The sequence below is a fragment of the Trachurus trachurus genome, assembly GCF_905171665.1.
Source record: "Trachurus trachurus genome assembly, chromosome: 9".
Lineage (NCBI taxonomy): Eukaryota > Metazoa > Chordata > Actinopteri > Carangiformes > Carangidae > Trachurus > Trachurus trachurus.
In genome coordinates, this window is record NC_139895.1 from 6,735,390 (window position 1) to 6,754,367 (window position 18,978).

General features: G+C 41.1%; 1 protein-coding gene across 1 annotated transcript in view; it reads left to right on the plus strand.

The window, feature by feature from the left end:
- wdfy3 (WD repeat and FYVE domain containing 3) overlaps positions 1-18,978 on the plus strand; it is a 178,009-nt gene that overhangs the window by 89,013 nt on the left and 70,018 nt on the right. The window contains exons 16-18 of the mRNA XM_083979941.1: positions 2,966-3,078; positions 6,864-7,101; positions 18,683-18,783. Of these exons, the coding sequence (XP_083836067.1) occupies positions 2,966-3,078; positions 6,864-7,101; positions 18,683-18,783 (452 nt within the window). The remainder of the gene's footprint in view (positions 1-2,965; positions 3,079-6,863; positions 7,102-18,682; positions 18,784-18,978) is intronic.

Sequence of the window (18,978 nt, forward strand, 5' to 3'; positions counted from 1 at the left end):
ATTAGCTTAGTGACTTTTAATATTGTATAATTTTCAAGTAGAAGGTTAGCCATTTAATACATAACAAATAGCATTTAAGCATGCTAACTTTAACATTGATGTTAGCCTAGTAGCCTGCTAACATGCTGAAGTTGGTGACTTAACATTTTCACAGCTAGCATGCTAGTCATTTAAAATGCAACATTTAGCATTTTTTCATGGTAATGTTAGCCTATGCTAACATGCCACAGTTGGCGACTTTTACATTTTCGTATGTTTTTCCACAACTAGCACGCAGGTGTTTTAAAATCCAACACTTAACACTTTTTCATGATAATGTTAGCTTAAATTTTACCCATCATGCTACCATTAGCATTGATGTCACCCTAGTAGCTCATAAAGATGGTGACATAACATTTTAGCATGTTTATCTATAAGTGGTGGCATTTTCGTCATTTAATGTGCAACATTTTACATTTAATCATGCTAATATTAGCGTAAATGTTAACTTAGCAGCACGCTAACATGCTGAAGTGGCGACTTGTTTATCTAAAAGAAGCTCATGGCCATGTTAGTGTTGATATTAAATACAAACAGTGCAGTGTGTGTGATGATCCACTCAGTTAATGCGATGGCAGATCATATTCAAATATTATAATCAACAACTGATAAGTCATTTTACCACCAGTTTGTGTACATTTATGTTACGTTGTTGTATCTCCAGCAGCTCAGAATTTCTTGTAGCTGTGATGATGATGTGACTGGGTTTTCCTCACTTGGCCTCCTGTAAATACAGTCAGACGTGAGCAGAAAGTCCTCGCGTCCTGGTGGTTTCCTACTTAGCGACGTGAGGTTTTCCTACCTCCAGTGTCTGAAAAAAACTAAATATGAATGACGACGAGTGAAGGATAATCTGCTGCGACGGTCGGATTATACAGACAAAACTGAGAGATTCTCATTTCCCGCTTGACTAGTTAAGTGCGATGGGAGTTTGGGGTCGAGGAACTGGTGAAGTGAGGAGTGGGAGCGACTTATTTGACATTCACGTCGTCGTTTCTTTTCATATGTAAATTCCAACTCCCCGGCTGATGTATAATTGTGCTGAGGGTAAACTCGCTCTACAGTAGCTGTCAATCTGTTTCCCATCCTCCTCCGCTCGTTCTTCTTTTTCTTCTCATCATTCTCCTCCTCCTGCGTATTTTTATTTTTATTATTATATATTTATTTACTCTTTCCTCCACATTTTGTTTCTGCTCTGCCGACATCAGCCCGACAGCAAAGCTCCAGAGTCGTCCTGTTGTTTCTGAAGCTGCTGCTGCTGCCGTCGCTCACTCAGCCGTCGCTCTGACAACCGCGACTCTTTGCATTCATGTCACTGACGCCGTCTTTTGAAGCAGACTGAAACATGCTGTTAAACACACACAAACACACACACTAACACACACAGCAGCGGAGGTGCAGAAGTCAACCTGCTGCCTCGACGCATCAGCAGCTCACACCCTGACGGAGGCTTTTATCCAGAGTGGTTTACAACACGTCCATGTGAACACACAGGACACCGTGTTTATGATCGGTGCTGCTTCCTCTGGGAGTACGAGGACTAAACCTGGCAGCACCAGAGCTGAACTTAAAGCTGTACAGAAAAGAAAATTGAATTTAAGCCCACTCTGGGTCATAAAATTAGTGTAATAACTCATCTATCAGACGATGTAGGCCAAAAAAAAAAATCTATTTTTGAGTAAATCCGGGATGAAAGTGTGGTATTTTTTTCCCGCATTGGATAATGCAGGCGCACAAATTATGCGTCATGCTGCTCACGATTCTTCAGCCACTGATATTGGATCCGTCATCCGTCAATAAAACGAAAATAAATCAAATTCGTTTTCCTTACTCGGGTAAACTCGTGAGGCAATTCATGAAAACTCGGCGCGAAAAACAGGACAAACGGCCATTTGTGAAAATCTTTAAATGGTATTTTAGTCAATAAAACAGGTTTATTATGTCTATAAACAACAACTCGTTTTTAATATTGATCTTTCCCCCTTTTAAATATTAAATTGCACTGACTTGACATGTGTATTATTGTTTTTAGACTGATGAAACGTCAACATTTCAACACCATGTGTCCAAGTTTTTTGCTATTCTGAGAGAAAAATGTGTTGCTTGTATAGAAATGTTCCTCTGCTTTGTAGAAAAATCTTTATTGAGGTATTCTTTTCTTCAATCAGTGTAGGATTATGGTGATATTTTACACATGCATGATGCATCCTTCACCTGTGACCTGGACTGGAGATAGTTAGAGTACACATCGTTGTAACCTCTCTCTCTCTCCCTTATTATTATTATCTTATTTATTGATAAAGCTCTCATTGGTCTTTTAAATTCGTACATTACAAACACAGTCAGGTGACTGGATCAGTCTGCTGGTGAAGATCTGTCTTCACCTTCATCCTTTTGGCTTTTTATCCATATGTTCCTGTTTAAGCTGATCAGCACACCTTTTGCCTTTAATATTATAATTATTGTTAAGGTTTTTATCCATTCTTCATGTTTTTGTGTCGCTCTGTTTCCTGCCTCTTTTTTATTCCGTTGAAGACATTTTAATTCATCCTTTGTTCGACCACATTGTTAAACCGTGAAGGTTTCTCCTTTGAATCTAAAATAAAGGCTGAATGAAGGAAAATGAATGAACGATGATCACAGAGATTTCTAAAAATAAAATCCATTGTTACTTTTACCTTTTTTCCAGTGTCAGATTTAAACTCTTTAATAGTTAAACAACAAATATTTTCCTTTCTAAAGCCAATAAGTGGATCTTAGTTTTCTGTAAAGCTCATTAATATAGACAGGTGGTGATCATTGTACTTGAATATCATGAACTATGCTTCAAATAAAAGCTGATTCATCAATGATATGTATAATGTGATATGTTTGTGTGTATGTATATATTTAACCCTTTACTTCCTGCTTGTCTCTTCCTCTTCAGGGAGTTCTTACGTCTTGGAAACCCTCTGAACTGCGGCGCCTGGGACAAGAAGCTGCTGAAGCAGTACCGGGTCCACAAACCGAGCTCCCTCAGCTACGACGCAGAGATGAGAAGTAAGACGATAACACATTTTCATTTCATTTTTGATCATGTGATAGCTCTTGCGCTGTGTTGCTGGATTTTCTCCATCAGACCTTCCTTCAAACTGATAAAAGAGGTAGTGGTGGTGGTTTTTCTCTCGTGGCTTCAAGGCGCCGCTCTGTCTTCTTTCATTTTTCTGTGCTGTAGTTGTTGATGCAGAATAATTTATGAGCGATATTTTTCCTTTAGAAATATAATAACACAATATCGACGGCATGTAATTACCTTCAAGTGATAAATGAGAGTCAGTTTGTTGTTGCACTCTGTTGTGCAGAGATAAATGTTGGCAGAGTTCATTTCTATCAGCATGTGCTCCTTTATATCTGCAGAATGAGCCTCAAGTAAGAGAAGGAAGTTTTTTGTGTGTGTTATAATGCTGCAAATTAAATGCAAAAGTTACGCTGTCTTTTATTTAAAGGTACTGTATATCTGTGGTTTTTAGAGCAGATTTCAGAATAAAACACTCAGAGAAGCCAAATCCTGCAAGTTGTTGGATGATGGATCCAGGCGAGGGGGCGGGGCTTTGGGTGTGACTGCTTTGTTATGACATCACAAAGTGACAGGAAGTCCTGACGGCTGGTTTTAAGGCTCAGTTTCTGAATACAGGCTGTGTGCATTTCTCTGTGGACTGAGGCTTTGCTACTTTCACAGTATTAATATAGAACCTAGAGCTGCTTTATAATCACACTACACATGGACATCTACCTTTATACTGTATGGAGCTTTAACACAAACATCTACCTTTATACTGTATGGAGCTTTAACACAAACATCTACCTTTAACTTTATATCTACCTTTTTAAAATTTCATTTTCCTGTTAATAAAACTGAGGGGAGACAAAGAAGAGAGAACAAAAACGACTGGTATATAATATAAATGCGGCCGTCAGTGTGTTTTTATCAATGGTTCTTACATGTTCAGTGTATTTTGTGGGCAGCAGTGGCAGTCGGCCTCTTTACACCAGTGAACACCGATCACTTTGTAATCGCTGGGAGCTGAGGAGCCGTTGAAGCTGCAGCAGCAGCGGTCGTCCTCGTCCTCCAGCAGCGCAGTTATGAAATGATGATATCATCTGGGAGCCGTTCCCATCATCAGCCCATGTGACGGCAGCAGCTCCACTCCCGGGAGAAAGTTTGACTCTGTACTAAAAAAAAAAAAAAAAGGTCATCAATCTTCAAGCAATTCAGCTTTTTTTTTTTTTTTCTTTCTTTGCTGTCTCTCTCTGAGCTCATTGGATGAGTCCTCCGGTGAATAGGCCGTGATTGCGGAGGATGAGCAGCTCAGTCGAAATCTAATGGCTCGATGGGAAATTATTACTGGCAGCGGCTCCGGCTCAGTGGTTGGGGAAAAAAAAGAAAAAAGAAAAAGAGGGGACAATAATAATTCGATAGGTTTTCCAAAAACGCCTGACTCACTGCTTTTTTTTGGTTTGTTTTTTATACCCAGCTTGTGTGTGTGTGTGTCACTGTGGTTACTCCTCTGCCACCTACATGTACATGTATACAAACATATTACGCAGGAAAAAGTGCGTGCATGAGGTGCATACAGTACGAAGGAGGTGAGGGGTTGTGTAACGACGGAAAGGCCAGAGGACAGAACAGAACAGAACAGAAGTGCGTTTATCATTTGAAAGCTGAGCAGCAGCTTGTAGGAAACACACACACTGTACTAACACACACACACACACATCTGTGATTAAAACCCAGCTGATGTGTAAATACTCTGTTTAAACAAAGACTGTCTCCAATCCGCTGCTAATGGTTTGTTTTCTATCAGCAGCTGCTCGTGTTTGTAATTTTTGTGGCGCTCCTCGTCGCGTCTTAATTGTTAATTGTGTCTCCACCCAACTGAGAATGGATATTAAGTCCCCACTAATTACTGCTCTGTACAAACAGCCACTGTTCTTGTCTGTGAGCGGAGACTCTGCTGTGGTTTATTAGTGTTGAGCTGCTGCGGCTGCTGGTGGTGGTGCTGGTGGTGGTGGTGGGTGTTGTAGTTCTTCCTTTGATCCGACTCCTCTTTGTCACATCTGCTAGACAAAAAAGATAGAAAGAAAGAAAGAAAGAAAGAAAGAAAGAAAGAAAGGTAGACAAAAAAGATAGATGGATAGATTGATTGATTGATTGATTGATTGATAGATAGATAGATAGATAGATAGATAGATAGATAGATAGATAGATAGATAGATAGATAGATAGATAGATAGATAGATAGAAAAAAGAAAGTTAGACAAAAAAGAAAGAAAGGTATAGGTAGGTAGATAGATAGATAGATAGATAGATAGATAGATAGATAGATAGATAGATAGATAGATAGATAGATAGATAGATAGATAGATAGATAGATAGATAGATAGATAGATAGAAAGAAAGGTAGGTATAGAAAGAAAGAAAAAAGAAAGAAATGTAGGTATAGAAAGAAAGAAAGAAAGAAAGAAAGAAAGAAAGAAAGAAACATAGACAAAAAAGAAAGAAAGATAGAAAGAAACAAAGAAAGGTATAGGTAGATAAAAAAAAAGATGGATAGATAGATATACAGAAAGAAAGGTAGGTAGATAAAAAGAAAGAAAGAAAGAAAGAAAGATGGTGGTGGTGGGTGTTGTTGTAGTTCTTCCTTTGATCTGACTCCTCTTTGTCACATCTGCTGACTCAACTGAACAAACCAGCGACTCCATGTTCTCAGTAGGAAGTAAAACCAGGAGTTTATTCTCTTCTAGTCTTCGCTATAACATGAATATTTCTCCTCCTGTTGTTTTCAATAATAACTTAACATGATCCAACACACCAGATCGTCTCCGTAAAGATCTTCATCCGACGTTGAACGATGTTTTTATGTCAGATCTCACAGTAAAACAAAGGTCACACAACTGATGTCAACACATTTTCACATTTTCATTCGAGAACCAAAAAGGATGGATGGATAGATAGAAAGAAAGGTAGACAAAAAGATAGATAGAAAAAAAAGAAAGGTAGACAAAAAAGATAGATAGAAAGAAAGGTAGACAAAAAGATAGATAGAAAAAAAAGAAAGGTAGACAAAAAAGATAGATAGAAAGAAAGGTAGACAAAAAGATAGATAGAAAAAAAAGAAAGGTAGACAAAAAGATAGATAGAAAGAAAGGTAGACAAAAAGATAGATAGAAAAAAAGAAAGGTAGACAAAAAAGATAGATAGAAAGAAAGGTAGACAAAAAAGATAGATAGATAGATAGATAGATAGATAGATAGATAGATAGATAGATAGATAGATAGATAGATAGATAGATAGATAGATAGATAGATAGATAGAAAGATAGAAAAAAGAAAGGAAGGTATAGAAAGAAAGAAAGAAAGAAAGAAACAAACAGACAAAAAAGAAAGAAAGATAGACAAAAAAGATAGAAAGAAAGAAAGGTATAGGTAGATAAAAAAAAGATGGATAGATAGATATACAGAAAGAGAGGTAGGTAGATAAAAAGAAAGAAAGAAAGGTAGGTCGATGAAAAGAAAGAAAGGTAGATAGAAAGAAAGAAAGAAAGGTAGATAGATAGATAGATAGATAGATAGATAGATAGATAGATAGATAGAAAGAAAGAAAGAAAGAAAGAAAGAAAGAAAGAAAGAAAGAAAGAAAGAAAGAAAGAAAGAAAGAAAGAAAGAAAGAAAGGTAGATAAAAAAGAAAGAAAGAAAGGTAAATAAAAAGAAAGAAAGGCAGATAAATAAATAAATAACTAACTGTCCCCTGGTGTCCTCTCTTCTCTCTCTCTCCGTCTCTCAGACAGTATGACCATGTCGATGGAGGGCTTCGGGCCCGACAGCGTCTTCACCACGCCGGCCGAGGACAACGGCCAGTACCGCATCAGCCGCAGCCTGGTGCGCTCGGCCGAGGGCAGCACCGTGCCGCTCACCCGGGTCAAGTGCCTGGTCTCCATGACGACGCCCCACGACATCCGCCTGCACGGGTCGGCTGTCACGCCGGCGTTCGTGGAGTTCGACACGTCGCTGGAGGGCTTCGGGTGAGTCCACACACGGAAACACAACACACACAACAGGGACATTACAACGGTTTTATACACATTTAGTTTATATACCAATACATTTTTGATACAGCTTTAAAGGGATAGTTCACCCAAAATTGAAATTTCACTCATTATCTCCTCCCCCTCATGTGGACTAAGGGCTGGGAGAAGTTTCAGAGTCCTCCGTGGCTTCTCTGAGTTACAGGGGGTCTCGGCGTAGCAGTGCATGTCCATATAACGGTTGCAAATGGATACCAACTGTCTTCGTAACAAAAAGACACACCAAAAAACATCCAAATACCTCCATAGTGCTCGTATGTAATGTCCGTCTTGTATTGAAGTCCCGAAATGCGAAATTGTCCCGAAAAAAATTAAATAAGTCTATATTTCAAGCTTGTTTTGCAGCGAAATCTTCTCGAATCTCCTCTTCTCAGTTCGTCAAATTTGGACGAACTGGGAAGAGGAGCTTCCACAAGCTTGAAATATAGACTTATTTAATTTTTTTCGGGACAATTTCGCATTTCGGGGCTTCAATACAATACGGACATTACATACGAGCAGCATGGAGGTATTTGGATGTTTTTTGGTGTGTCTTTTTGTTACGAAGACAGTTGGTATCCATTTGCAACCGTTATATGGACATGCACTGCTACGCCGAGACCCCCTGTAACTCAGAGAAGCCACGGAGGACTCTGAAACTTCTCCCAGCCCTTAGTCGACATGAGGGTGAGTAGATAATGAGTGCAATTTGAATTTTGGGTGAACTATCCCTTTAAGCCGGTGCATATTCTCATTTGTCCAGGTCATAGTATTTCAAAGGAGGTTAAATCGAAAGCAACTGAACTTAGTTATTTGTCTAGGAAGACGTTTCACCTCTCATCCAAGAGGCTTCATCAGTTCATGTACGCAGCTGACCAGGCTGGGACTGGTCCAACTATCTGGTGTGGAGACTCACTATTTAACCTCTTGTGTGGGCGTTTCACAAGGGTGATGATGTCACTGGTTCCCTTTTGTGCTCCAAGTGCCAACGACAGTAGTTGGAGTGACAGTCGTTGGTGGGAAGTTGGTTTCGACTTCGTTAGTGCCCTATTGTGTTCTAACGACAGTCGTTGGAGTCACTTGCCACTTGTGAACAGTAGTTGTTCTTTGAGGCTAGATTGTTGAGTCTCCTGGGAAGGGATGAAAGGGCAGCATTGTAAATTGGGGATAGGTGGTGTCTCAGACCTCCTCCCCTGTTGAGGGTTGGTTTTTCTACTTTTACAAAAATGGCTTCTTTAACTCCTCTTTCAAACCATCTGTCCTCTCTGTCTAGGATTTGGACATTGCTGTCCTCAAAGGAGTGGGCTTTCTCTTTGAGATGTAAATGAACAGCAGAGTCCAGTCCTGAGGAGTTTGCTCTCCTGTGTTGGGCCATGCGTTTATGCAGTGGTTGTTTTGTTTCTCCAATGTAGAGGTCTTTGCATTCCTCGTTGCATTGGACTGCATACACCAGATTGCTTTTGTGGGTGTGTGGTGTTCTGTCCTTGGGATGTACCAGTCTCTGTCTGAGTGTGTTGCTGGGTTTGAAATACACAGGGATACGGTGTTTGTTAAAGATCCTCCTGAGTTTTTCTGATACTCCAGACACATATGGAATGACTATGTTTTTTCTCTTGTTTTGTCTTTCTTTCTCAACCACTTTGCTGGTTTTCTTTCTGGAAGCAGCTGCAGTTTTCACAAAGGTCCAGTTAGGGTAACCACAAGTTGTGAGGGCGCCTCTCAGGTGCTTGTGTTCTGCCCCTTGGGCCTGTGAGCTGGTGGGCACGTTATCAGCTCTGTGTTGCAAAGTTCTGATAACACCAAGCTTATGTTCCAGAGGGTGGTGAGAGTCGAAAAGTAGATATTGGTCTGTATGTGTGGGTTTTCTGTATACCCCAATGTGGAGGCTCCTGTCCTTTTTCATATGGACGTCACAATCTAAGAAAGGCAGACTATTGTCCTTGACATCCTCTCTGGTGAACTTGATGTTTTTGTCCACTGAGTTAATGTGTTCGGTAAAAGCTTGCACTTCTTTGGTTTTGATTTTAACCCATGTGTCGTCCACATACCTGAACCAGTGGCTCGGTGTTGTTCCTTCAAAGGAGTTTAAAGCCTTGTTCTCTACCTCCTCCATGTACAGATTTGCCACAATAGGGGATACTGGTGAACCCATGGCACAGCCGTGTTTTTGTCTGTAAAATTTGCCGTTGAACTGGAAGTATGTGGTGTTCAGGCATAAATCCAGAAGCTGGCAAATATGTTCGGGTTTGAGTTTTGTTCGGTTTTGCAGGGAGTTGTCTTGTGTGAGTCTTTCCCTTACTGTGGCCGAAGCCTTCATAGTTGGAATACAGGTAAAAAGAGAAGTCACATCGTAGGATACCATAGTGTCATCTGGTTCCATTTGTATGTCCCGGACTTTACCCACAAAGTCTATAGAGTTTTGGATGTGGTGTGGGGTGTTCCCCACCAAAGGAGCCAAGATATTGGCTACGTGTTTGGCTATGTTGTAAGTGACCGAGTTTATGCTGCTGACGATGGGCCTGAGAGGGGACCCTTCTTTATGGATTTTGGGGAGTCCATATAGGCATGGGATTGAATCCTGGGGATAAAGCCGGTAGTATTGTGTTTTGTCAATGACCCCTTCTTTTTGTAATTGTTGTAGACATTCTATCACCTTCTTTTTATAGCCACTGGTCGGGTCTCGTTTCAGAGTTTCATAAGTGTTAGAGTCGCTGAGTAGTGTAGATATCTTAGCCTGGTAGTCAGTTGTATTGAGCACAACTGTGCATCTACCTTTGTCTGCTGGGAGGATTGTAATGTTTTGGTCTTTGCTCAATGCCGTCACTGCTTTCCTCTCCTCAAAGGTGAGGTTAGAGGGGGGGACCTTAGCCTCGGCCACCGCCGCTGACACTTTTAACCTTAGCTGATCTGCCTCAGTTCCGGTTAAGTTGTTTTTCCTTATAGCAGATTCTGTAGCTGTAATCAAATCCACTATAGGTAGCTCTTTCGGTGTCATGGCGAAGTTCAAGCCTTTGGCTAGGACCTCTTTCTCAGGTTGGGTGAGTTCTCTGTCAGACACATTCTTAACCCATCTGTTTTGTGTTTCTTTCTGTGCTGAGTGGTCAGTTTTTTGCCCCCATGTGAGTATTTCTGTGTTATTGTCAACATGTCTAGATTGTAAATTGCGGAATTTCTTGGTTTGTCTCTCTTTGCTTTTGTTATGTTGTGATAGTTGTGCCTTTTGGGTGAAATCCACAACTTTCTCCATGATGGAGCCAGGTAAGAGTGTTTTCAGTTTAAGCAGTGAGTGGTCAGTTTTCTCTTTTAGCCCCTCGATAGTGAAGTTGACCTGTCTTATTCGTTCGTTAAGGAGTTGGTTTTGAGCCTTTTCCATGATTTTCTCCACTCTATGCCCTCTCATAGTAGAAGAAAACTGACCACTCACTGCTTAAACTGAAAACACTCTTACCTGGCTCCATCATGGAGAAAGTTGTGGATTTCACCCAAAAGGCACAACTATCACAACATAACAAAAGCAAAGAGAGACAAACCAAGAAATTCCGCAATTTACAATCTAGACATGTTGACAATAACACAGAAATACTCACATGGGGGCAAAAAAACTGACCACTCAGCACAGAAAGAAACACAAAACAGATGGGTTAAGAATGTGTCTGACAGAGAACTCACCCAACCTGAGAAAGAGGTCCTAGCCAAAGGCTTGAACTTCGCCATGACACCGAAAGAGCTACCTATAGTGGATTTGATTACAGCTACAGAATCTGCTATAAGGAAAAACAACTTAACCGGAACTGAGGCAGATCAGCTAAGGTTAAAAGTGTCAGCGGCGGTGGCCGAGGCTAAGGTCCCCCCCTCTAACCTCACCTTTGAGGAGAGGAAAGCAGTGACGGCATTGAGCAAAGACCAAAACATTACAATCCTCCCAGCAGACAAAGGTAGATGCACAGTTGTGCTCAATACAACTGACTACCAGGCTAAGATATCTACACTACTCAGCGACTCTAACACTTATGAAACTCTGAAACGAGACCCGACCAGTGGCTATAAAAAGAAGGTGATAGAATGTCTACAACAATTACAAAAAGAAGGGGTCATTGACAAAACACAATACTACCGGCTTTATCCCCAGGATTCAATCCCATGCCTATATGGACTCCCCAAAATCCATAAAGAAGGGTCCCCTCTCAGGCCCATCGTCAGCAGCATAAACTCGGTCACTTACAACATAGCCAAACACGTAGCCAATATCTTGGCTCCTTTGGTGGGGAACACCCCACACCACATCCAAAACTCTATAGACTTTGTGGGTAAAGTCCGGGACATACAAATGGAACCAGATGACACTATGGTATCCTACGATGTGACTTCTCTTTTTACCTGTATTCCAACTATGAAGGCTTCGGCCACAGTAAGGGAAAGACTCACACAAGACAACTCCCTGCAAAACCGAACAAAACTCAAACCCGAACATATTTGCCAGCTTCTGGATTTATGCCTGAACACCACATACTTCCAGTTCAACGGCAAATTTTACAGACAAAAACACGGCTGTGCCATGGGTTCACCAGTATCCCCTATTGTGGCAAATCTGTACATGGAGGAGGTAGAGAACAAGGCTTTAAACTCCTTTGAAGGAACAACACCGAGCCACTGGTTCAGGTATGTGGACGACACATGGGTTAAAATCAAAACCAAAGAAGTGCAAGCTTTTACCGAACACATTAACTCAGTGGACAAAAACATCAAGTTCACCAGAGAGGATGTCAAGGACAATAGTCTGCCTTTCTTAGATTGTGACGTCCATATGAAAAAGGACAGGAGCCTCCACATTGGGGTATACAGAAAACCCACACATACAGACCAATATCTACTTTTCGACTCTCACCACCCTCTGGAACATAAGCTTGGTGTTATCAGAACTTTGCAACACAGAGCTGATAACGTGCCCACCAGCTCACAGGCCCAAGGGGCAGAACACAAGCACCTGAGAGGCGCCCTCACAACTTGTGGTTACCCTAACTGGACCTTTGTGAAAACTGCAGCTGCTTCCAGAAAGAAAACCAGCAAAGTGGTTGAGAAAGAAAGACAAAACAAGAGAAAAAACATAGTCATTCCATATGTGTCTGGAGTATCAGAAAAACTCAGGAGGATCTTTAACAAACACCGTATCCCTGTGTATTTCAAACCCAGCAACACACTCAGACAGAGACTGGTACATCCCAAGGACAGAACACCACACACCCACAAAAGCAATCTGGTGTATGCAGTCCAATGCAACGAGGAATGCAAAGACCTCTACATTGGAGAAACAAAACAACCACTGCATAAACGCATGGCCCAACACAGGAGAGCAAACTCCTCAGGACTGGACTCTGCTGTTCATTTACATCTCAAAGAGAAAGCCCACTCCTTTGAGGACAGCAATGTCCAAATCCTAGACAGAGAGGACAGATGGTTTGAAAGAGGAGTTAAAGAAGCCATTTTTGTAAAAGTAGAAAAACCAACCCTCAACAGGGGAGGAGGTCTGAGACACCACCTATCCCCAATTTACAATGCTGCCCTTTCATCCCTTCCCAGGAGACTCAACAATCTAGCCTCAAAGAACAACTACTGTTCACAAGTGGCAAGTGACTCCAACGACTGTCGTTAGAACACAATAGGGCACTAACGAAGTCGAAACCAACTTCCCACCAACGACTGTCACTCCAACTACTGTCGTTGGCACTTGGAGCACAAAAGGGAACCAGTGACATCATCACCCTTGTGAAACGCCCACACAAGAGGTTAAATAGTGAGTCTCCACACCAGATAGTTGGACCAGTCCCAGCCTGGTCAGCTGCGTACATGAACTGATGAAGCCTCTTGGATGAGAGGTGAAACGTCTTCCTAGACAAATAACTAAGTTCAGTTGCTTTCGATTTAACCTCCTTTGAAATATCCCTTTAAGGCTTCTACATGTGGATAAATTAATAAATTCAACAATACAACTATGTTAAAATGTTTGAACTTTATATTGGCGACACAACAATAAACATTATATATCGGATATTTACGTTCATAAATGGTTTGTTTTGCACAGACGTACTGTATGTAACAGCAGCTCACCACCATTCGATATGCCCCGAATGGTTTGGGGCTTTATTTATATACAGTAACGCTAGAGTTACAAAGGGCTTCACAACACACAACAGTAAAAGTATATTCAATTCAATTCAATTCATTCTTTATTCCAGACCCAAGGGAATCCATATCACAATAAAAAAGAGACAGAATAATAATAAGAAAGAAAAATTCAAAGTACAGAGCCTCCCTCAATATTCAATGTAGGCCTACATACAAACATACAAAGAACAAATGTACAAACTTTATAGTACAGCTCAGTGTTACAGTGGTTGTTTCAAAAACAATTTATATAACAAGATGATAACAAGGAAAATTGATTACTAAATAATTTTCAATTTAAAAATAAAGCTTCATTTTTGACCACAGTTTTTTTTTCTTAGCATTTTTGCCTTTATTGTGGCGGGGCAGTGAGAGACAGGAAGAGAGAGAGAGAGGGAGGGGAGGATGATATTTGACAAAGGCCTCAGGTCGGATTTCAACCCTCAAGCAGAGACTCTCACATTTAACTCTCTGTAGCTTCGTCATTGTGATAAATCCACATTTTTACACAGTAATTTGATCAATTGTTAAAGGGATAGTTCAACATTTTGGCAAATTGGCCCATTGCCATAATCCCTATAGTTTTAGCAGTAGGTTCGTTACCTTTATTTGTCGGTGCAAGCTATTTTTAGAACGGCGGAGCAGAGCCGTGAGCTGCTCAGAGCTACGCTACGGAGGCTCATGGGATTTCTTGGTTTCCCTCATCATCAAACTCATCAAATACACAATCCAACAACTCCACAACGCTCTGGTGGACAAGTTGTGACCTGCACATTCACCACGCTATGAGATAATAACACAACGTTACCACACAGAGTTGTTTTAGAGGGAAATGCAGAGACTGCTTGCTGAAAAACTGCCCCTGAAGCAGGTTCAAGTCCCACACAGGAGAAAGTCTGAGGTCAGAGGAGAGCGTCCTTGACTCGTCAACCACATACACACACAGCTAAAACATGTATGTGTGTGTGTGTGAAGAAGCACATGTTAACACTCACACCGTAAACAAGTGTAGAGAAAGACTTAAATCTGTGACATGTTTTGTTTTTATGAATATTCATGAGGTTGAAGAGAAGCGGAGACGTTTAGAAAAAGGTCGTCGACTCGTAAATGTCTCAAAATGCCAAAAGGTGTTTTCCTGTGATTTCCTGACCTGCGCTGAATTATTTGAGCTTTTTTCGACCTTCACTCGGGAAAAAAAGGGTCAAAGGAGGAAACGTGGCTCAGTTCTGATGTGTGTGACCTTCATGTTGTTGTACTTTCTGTTGTTTTGTCTCTTTCTTCTGTTTTGCTGGTGTTTTATTTTCTCAGGTTTGCACTCAGCTCGTAGACGTTGAGCTTGTTGTTGTTGTTGTTGTTGTTGTTGTCATATTTTCCCCTCACTGTCACGTTTTGCCAGATTTATATTTATATATTTATTTTATTAATCTTTTTTGAGAAGCACAACAGTGAATACAGAGAAGTGCGGTTACACATAATGCACATTTTCTTCTGTATTTTTTCCCCAAACAAGCCCAAGGCCCTCATATAAAATGTAACAAATATGTAATATGCTAATTAAAGTAAGGAAAAATAAACATAAATCATAAATATAAATGTCTGTCCTGTAGTAATAGACAATAAATAAACAGTATCAAAAACAATACCAGATATTTTGGGTTGAATTTATCTCAGCTTCGCCGGCTCAGTTTTCCTTTCTGGAGCTTTCAACCCGACGTCTCTCAGTCTTCTTTGCCGAAAAATTGAACTTTGATCAAACGAACATAAAGAATGAACTCTAACTATTTACTGATTACACATAGCTTTATTTATCCCTTAAGACCAGTTCAGTTTCTACAGTCTACAACCATTTACTCTTTGTGGAGTTTTATGGACGTTTTTGTGTCGGGCCCTATTGACTCTCATATAAAGTTTGCGTTGGACTACGAACCGGCCTCCCGGGTCTCCAGATGCACTTTGAGGAATAAAAAACTACTCCAGAGTATTCATCAGCATGAGGGCGAGTCAATAATGACTGAATTTCGTTTTTTGGTGAACTATTCCTTTAATCTCCTATTATCTTCATCAAAAACAAAAAAACAAGCAGGTTCATTCATCCACTCAGGAGAACTTAATTAAATGTCCAAGGTGGTTCAGGATCAGAGGGCAGGTGCAGCCGCCTCCTCCTTATTGTATCAACCCCCACCACCTCTTCCTCCTCCTCCTCCTCCTCCTCCTCCTCTTCCTCTTCCTCTTCCTCCTCCTCCTCTTCCTCCTCTTCCTCCTCCTGATGAGACCATGTGACTCCTCGGAGCAGCAGCATCAGAATAGAACATGGAGTTTCTCCTGAAAACACAGCGAAGCAGCAACTGGCCCACTTTCTGCTCCACACACACACACACACACACACACACACACACACACACACACACACACACGCACACACACACACACACACACACACACACACACACACTCCCCCTCCTCTCTCTCCCATCTGTCGGCATGAAAAATTGATGCCTCTGCTGCTGTTGGGGATCTCTCTCTCTCTCTCTCTCTCTCTCTCTCTCTCTCTCTCACACACACGCTTATGCACACTCGCACTTATCATGCACAACAACAACATGCTTAAACACACTAAGGCGCACAAATGCACACTCACCCACAGGAGACCGAGGGAGGAGGGAGGAAGGGGCGTGTGTGTGTGGGGGGGGGGGAGGAACCCAAAGGAAGGAAGAAGAACCCAAACATCCTCCGTTAGAAGAGACTAAGAGAGTGTGTGTGTTTGATAGAGGAGGCAGCAAACATGTGTGTGTGTGTGTGTGTGTGTTGGGGGGTGGGTGGGTCTGTCCTTGACTGAGTCCTTGACCGTCTGCCAGCTGCGGGGACGGGACGGGACGGCGTCCTGCTGTAAACCTCTGACCTTCCTGTCCAGGTGGAAACATTCACATTCACATTCACAACACAGAATAAATAGATAAATAAATAAATAAATATAGAGACAGAGATTTTCTGCTTCAGGCTGTTTGGTTTTCTAATCGCTTCATTTACACAGAGCTGATTAACAGATCGAATAATGATTTTTATATTTATTAACTTACGGTAGTAGGGATGTCACGATTACCTGTCTATTAATCGTGGTTTTAATATTTTATCATATTTTATTCTATTGTGTTTTTATTTTATTTTATTTTTTACTATTGCTACACTTTATTGTTGTTTTTAATCTACATGCATTAGTCTCCATGTCATTCTCCTTCAGTTTCACTTCTTATATACTGTAGATAAATACTTTTTCAATCAAAATGTAAAGCACTTTGAATGGCATTTACAGTATTTGCTTTGAAAGGTGCTGATTAAATAAAATTTGTTTGATTGATTGATTGATTGATTGATTGATTGATTGATTGATTGGTATTAAACGAAACCACAATTATTTTATTATAAAGGATTCCTAAATGCCATCACTTTCCAAAAAAAGATTATGTCGGCAGATGTGCGTCCAAGTAAAGGTAAAGGCACTGATACCGGTCCATTTACATAACGTAACATTGAATTGGTAGGAATTAAAATGTTAGAGTGTCATTTGTAATAAAAAAAAAACAACAGTAAACAGACAAGCAAATATATAAGTACACAGAAAATTAAAAGAGAAAGAAAAACAAAACAAAACAGAGAAGTAGTATTTTCAATGGACTGAGATGAGGCAGGGAGGAAAAAGGAATATATATTTCATAAGGTTTTAATGTATTTTGGTGTTTAAGATGCATTTTAATCGATGTTTTATCATTGACAGTGTGATTGTTGTGTGACGTCAGACAACTGGTTCTCGTTGGAGTCAGGGGAGAGTTTGGTGGCATTCGATTGCAGTTTTTCAAGTACAGTAGGAGGATGATAAAAATCCGAGTTACGACTTGTCTCGAACGCAACATGAGATCCTGTAGTTTTTCCTTCTGACCTGTTTCCTCTTTAGTATAAACTCACTGTTGTTTATTTTAATTCACTCCCACATAAACACAGACAGACAGAGTTTTACACTTCACATACAGTCACAGTAAGAAACACACAATTAAAACAGGAGTTTCATATTCATGAAGGAAGGTGGTGAGGTTTCTGAGCTTCTCCGCGGTGCGTTCGAGGTCTCTTTGTGTCTCTCACCCCAGATCTCCAGAGTCGTCAGCGCTGGTTCAGGATGATTACAGAGGTGGAAATAGCACCTTCATACCGAGGGAGGGAAGGGGAGGGGAGGGGGAAGGGGAGGGCAGTGACTCAGCAGAACAAAAAAAACGCCGACTCACAAGTCGAATCCTCCTCCTGTAATTTTTGTTTTTGTGGAGGGATCGTCTGCTCTTTGAAGAACAGAGACGACGCTGCAAATCACACTGATCAGAGGAAATAAAAAGCAGGAAAGCAGCGTCGCTCCTCCTCCTCTCACATATACTGTATCATTGTTTATTTATTTATTTGATTAGGACAATGCACATTAATCAACATATCATTGTTATTTTTTATTGAAAATAAAAATGGAAAACAAACATTAAACTTGTTTGTTTTCCATTTTTATGTGCTGGACATAACAACATTACCGTATTTTCCGGACTATAAGTCATGCTTTTTTTTAGTAGTTTGGCTGGTCATGCAACTTATTTTCGAAGCGACTTATATATTAAAAATATACGCCATGTCATCTATGACCTCAAGACGTTAGGAGATGCAAAACCGCTGATGCGCGTTGCCTTCAGGGACAGTTTTTCATCAACAGTCTCTGCATTTACCTCTAAAACAACTCTGTGTGGTAACGTTGTGTTATTATCTCATAGCGTGGTGAATGTGCAGGTCACAACTTGTCCACCAGAGCGTTTTGGAGTTGTTGGATTGTGTATTTGATGAGTTTGATGAGGGAAACCAAGAAATCCCATAATGAGCCTCCGTAGCGTAGCTCTGAGCAGCTCACGGCTCTGCTCCGCCGTTCTAAAAATAGCTTGCACCGACAATTAAAGGTAACGAACCTACTGCTATGACTATTATAGGGATTATGGCAATTGGCCAATTTCCCAAAATGTTGAAGTATCCCTTTTAACACTTATTTTGTTGTTAATAGTTGTTGTATAATCATGATATTATGTGTCTCTCTGTTTTGTGAATGTTGTTAGTAAAGTTTTTCTCTGAGTGGAGCTGCAGCAGCAACACTGCAGTAAATCCTCCTCCTTCTCCTCCTCCTCTTCCTCCTCTTCCTCCTCTTCCTCCTCCTCCTCCTCCTCTCCTTCTCCCTCCTCCTCCTCCTCTTTCTCTTCCTCCTCCTCCTCCTCCTCCTGTAAGCTGACAGCAGGTTTACCAGCTGTCTCCCTCCAGGTAGCGGTCTGTAATCTGTCCTCTGTCCTCTTGTCGTCCTCCCGTCCAGGTGTCTCTTCCTGCCCAGCCTGGCGCCTCACAACGCCCCCACCAACAACACCAACGCCTCAGGTGTGAGCGACGGCGCCGTGCTCAGCGGCATGGGAACAGGTAGGACCAGGGGTTGTTTCTCACCGTGCAGTACAGTACACGACGCTGATCTCAGGTCAGAGTCTGTGAGCTCCTCGACCCTCCTCCTTCTGTTGGATCAATCAAACTTTATTTCTCTAACACTTTTCATACATTTTGAAATCAGCGATACCACTTTTTCTTTGAGGCCGAGTACCGTAACTACTAGTACTTTTG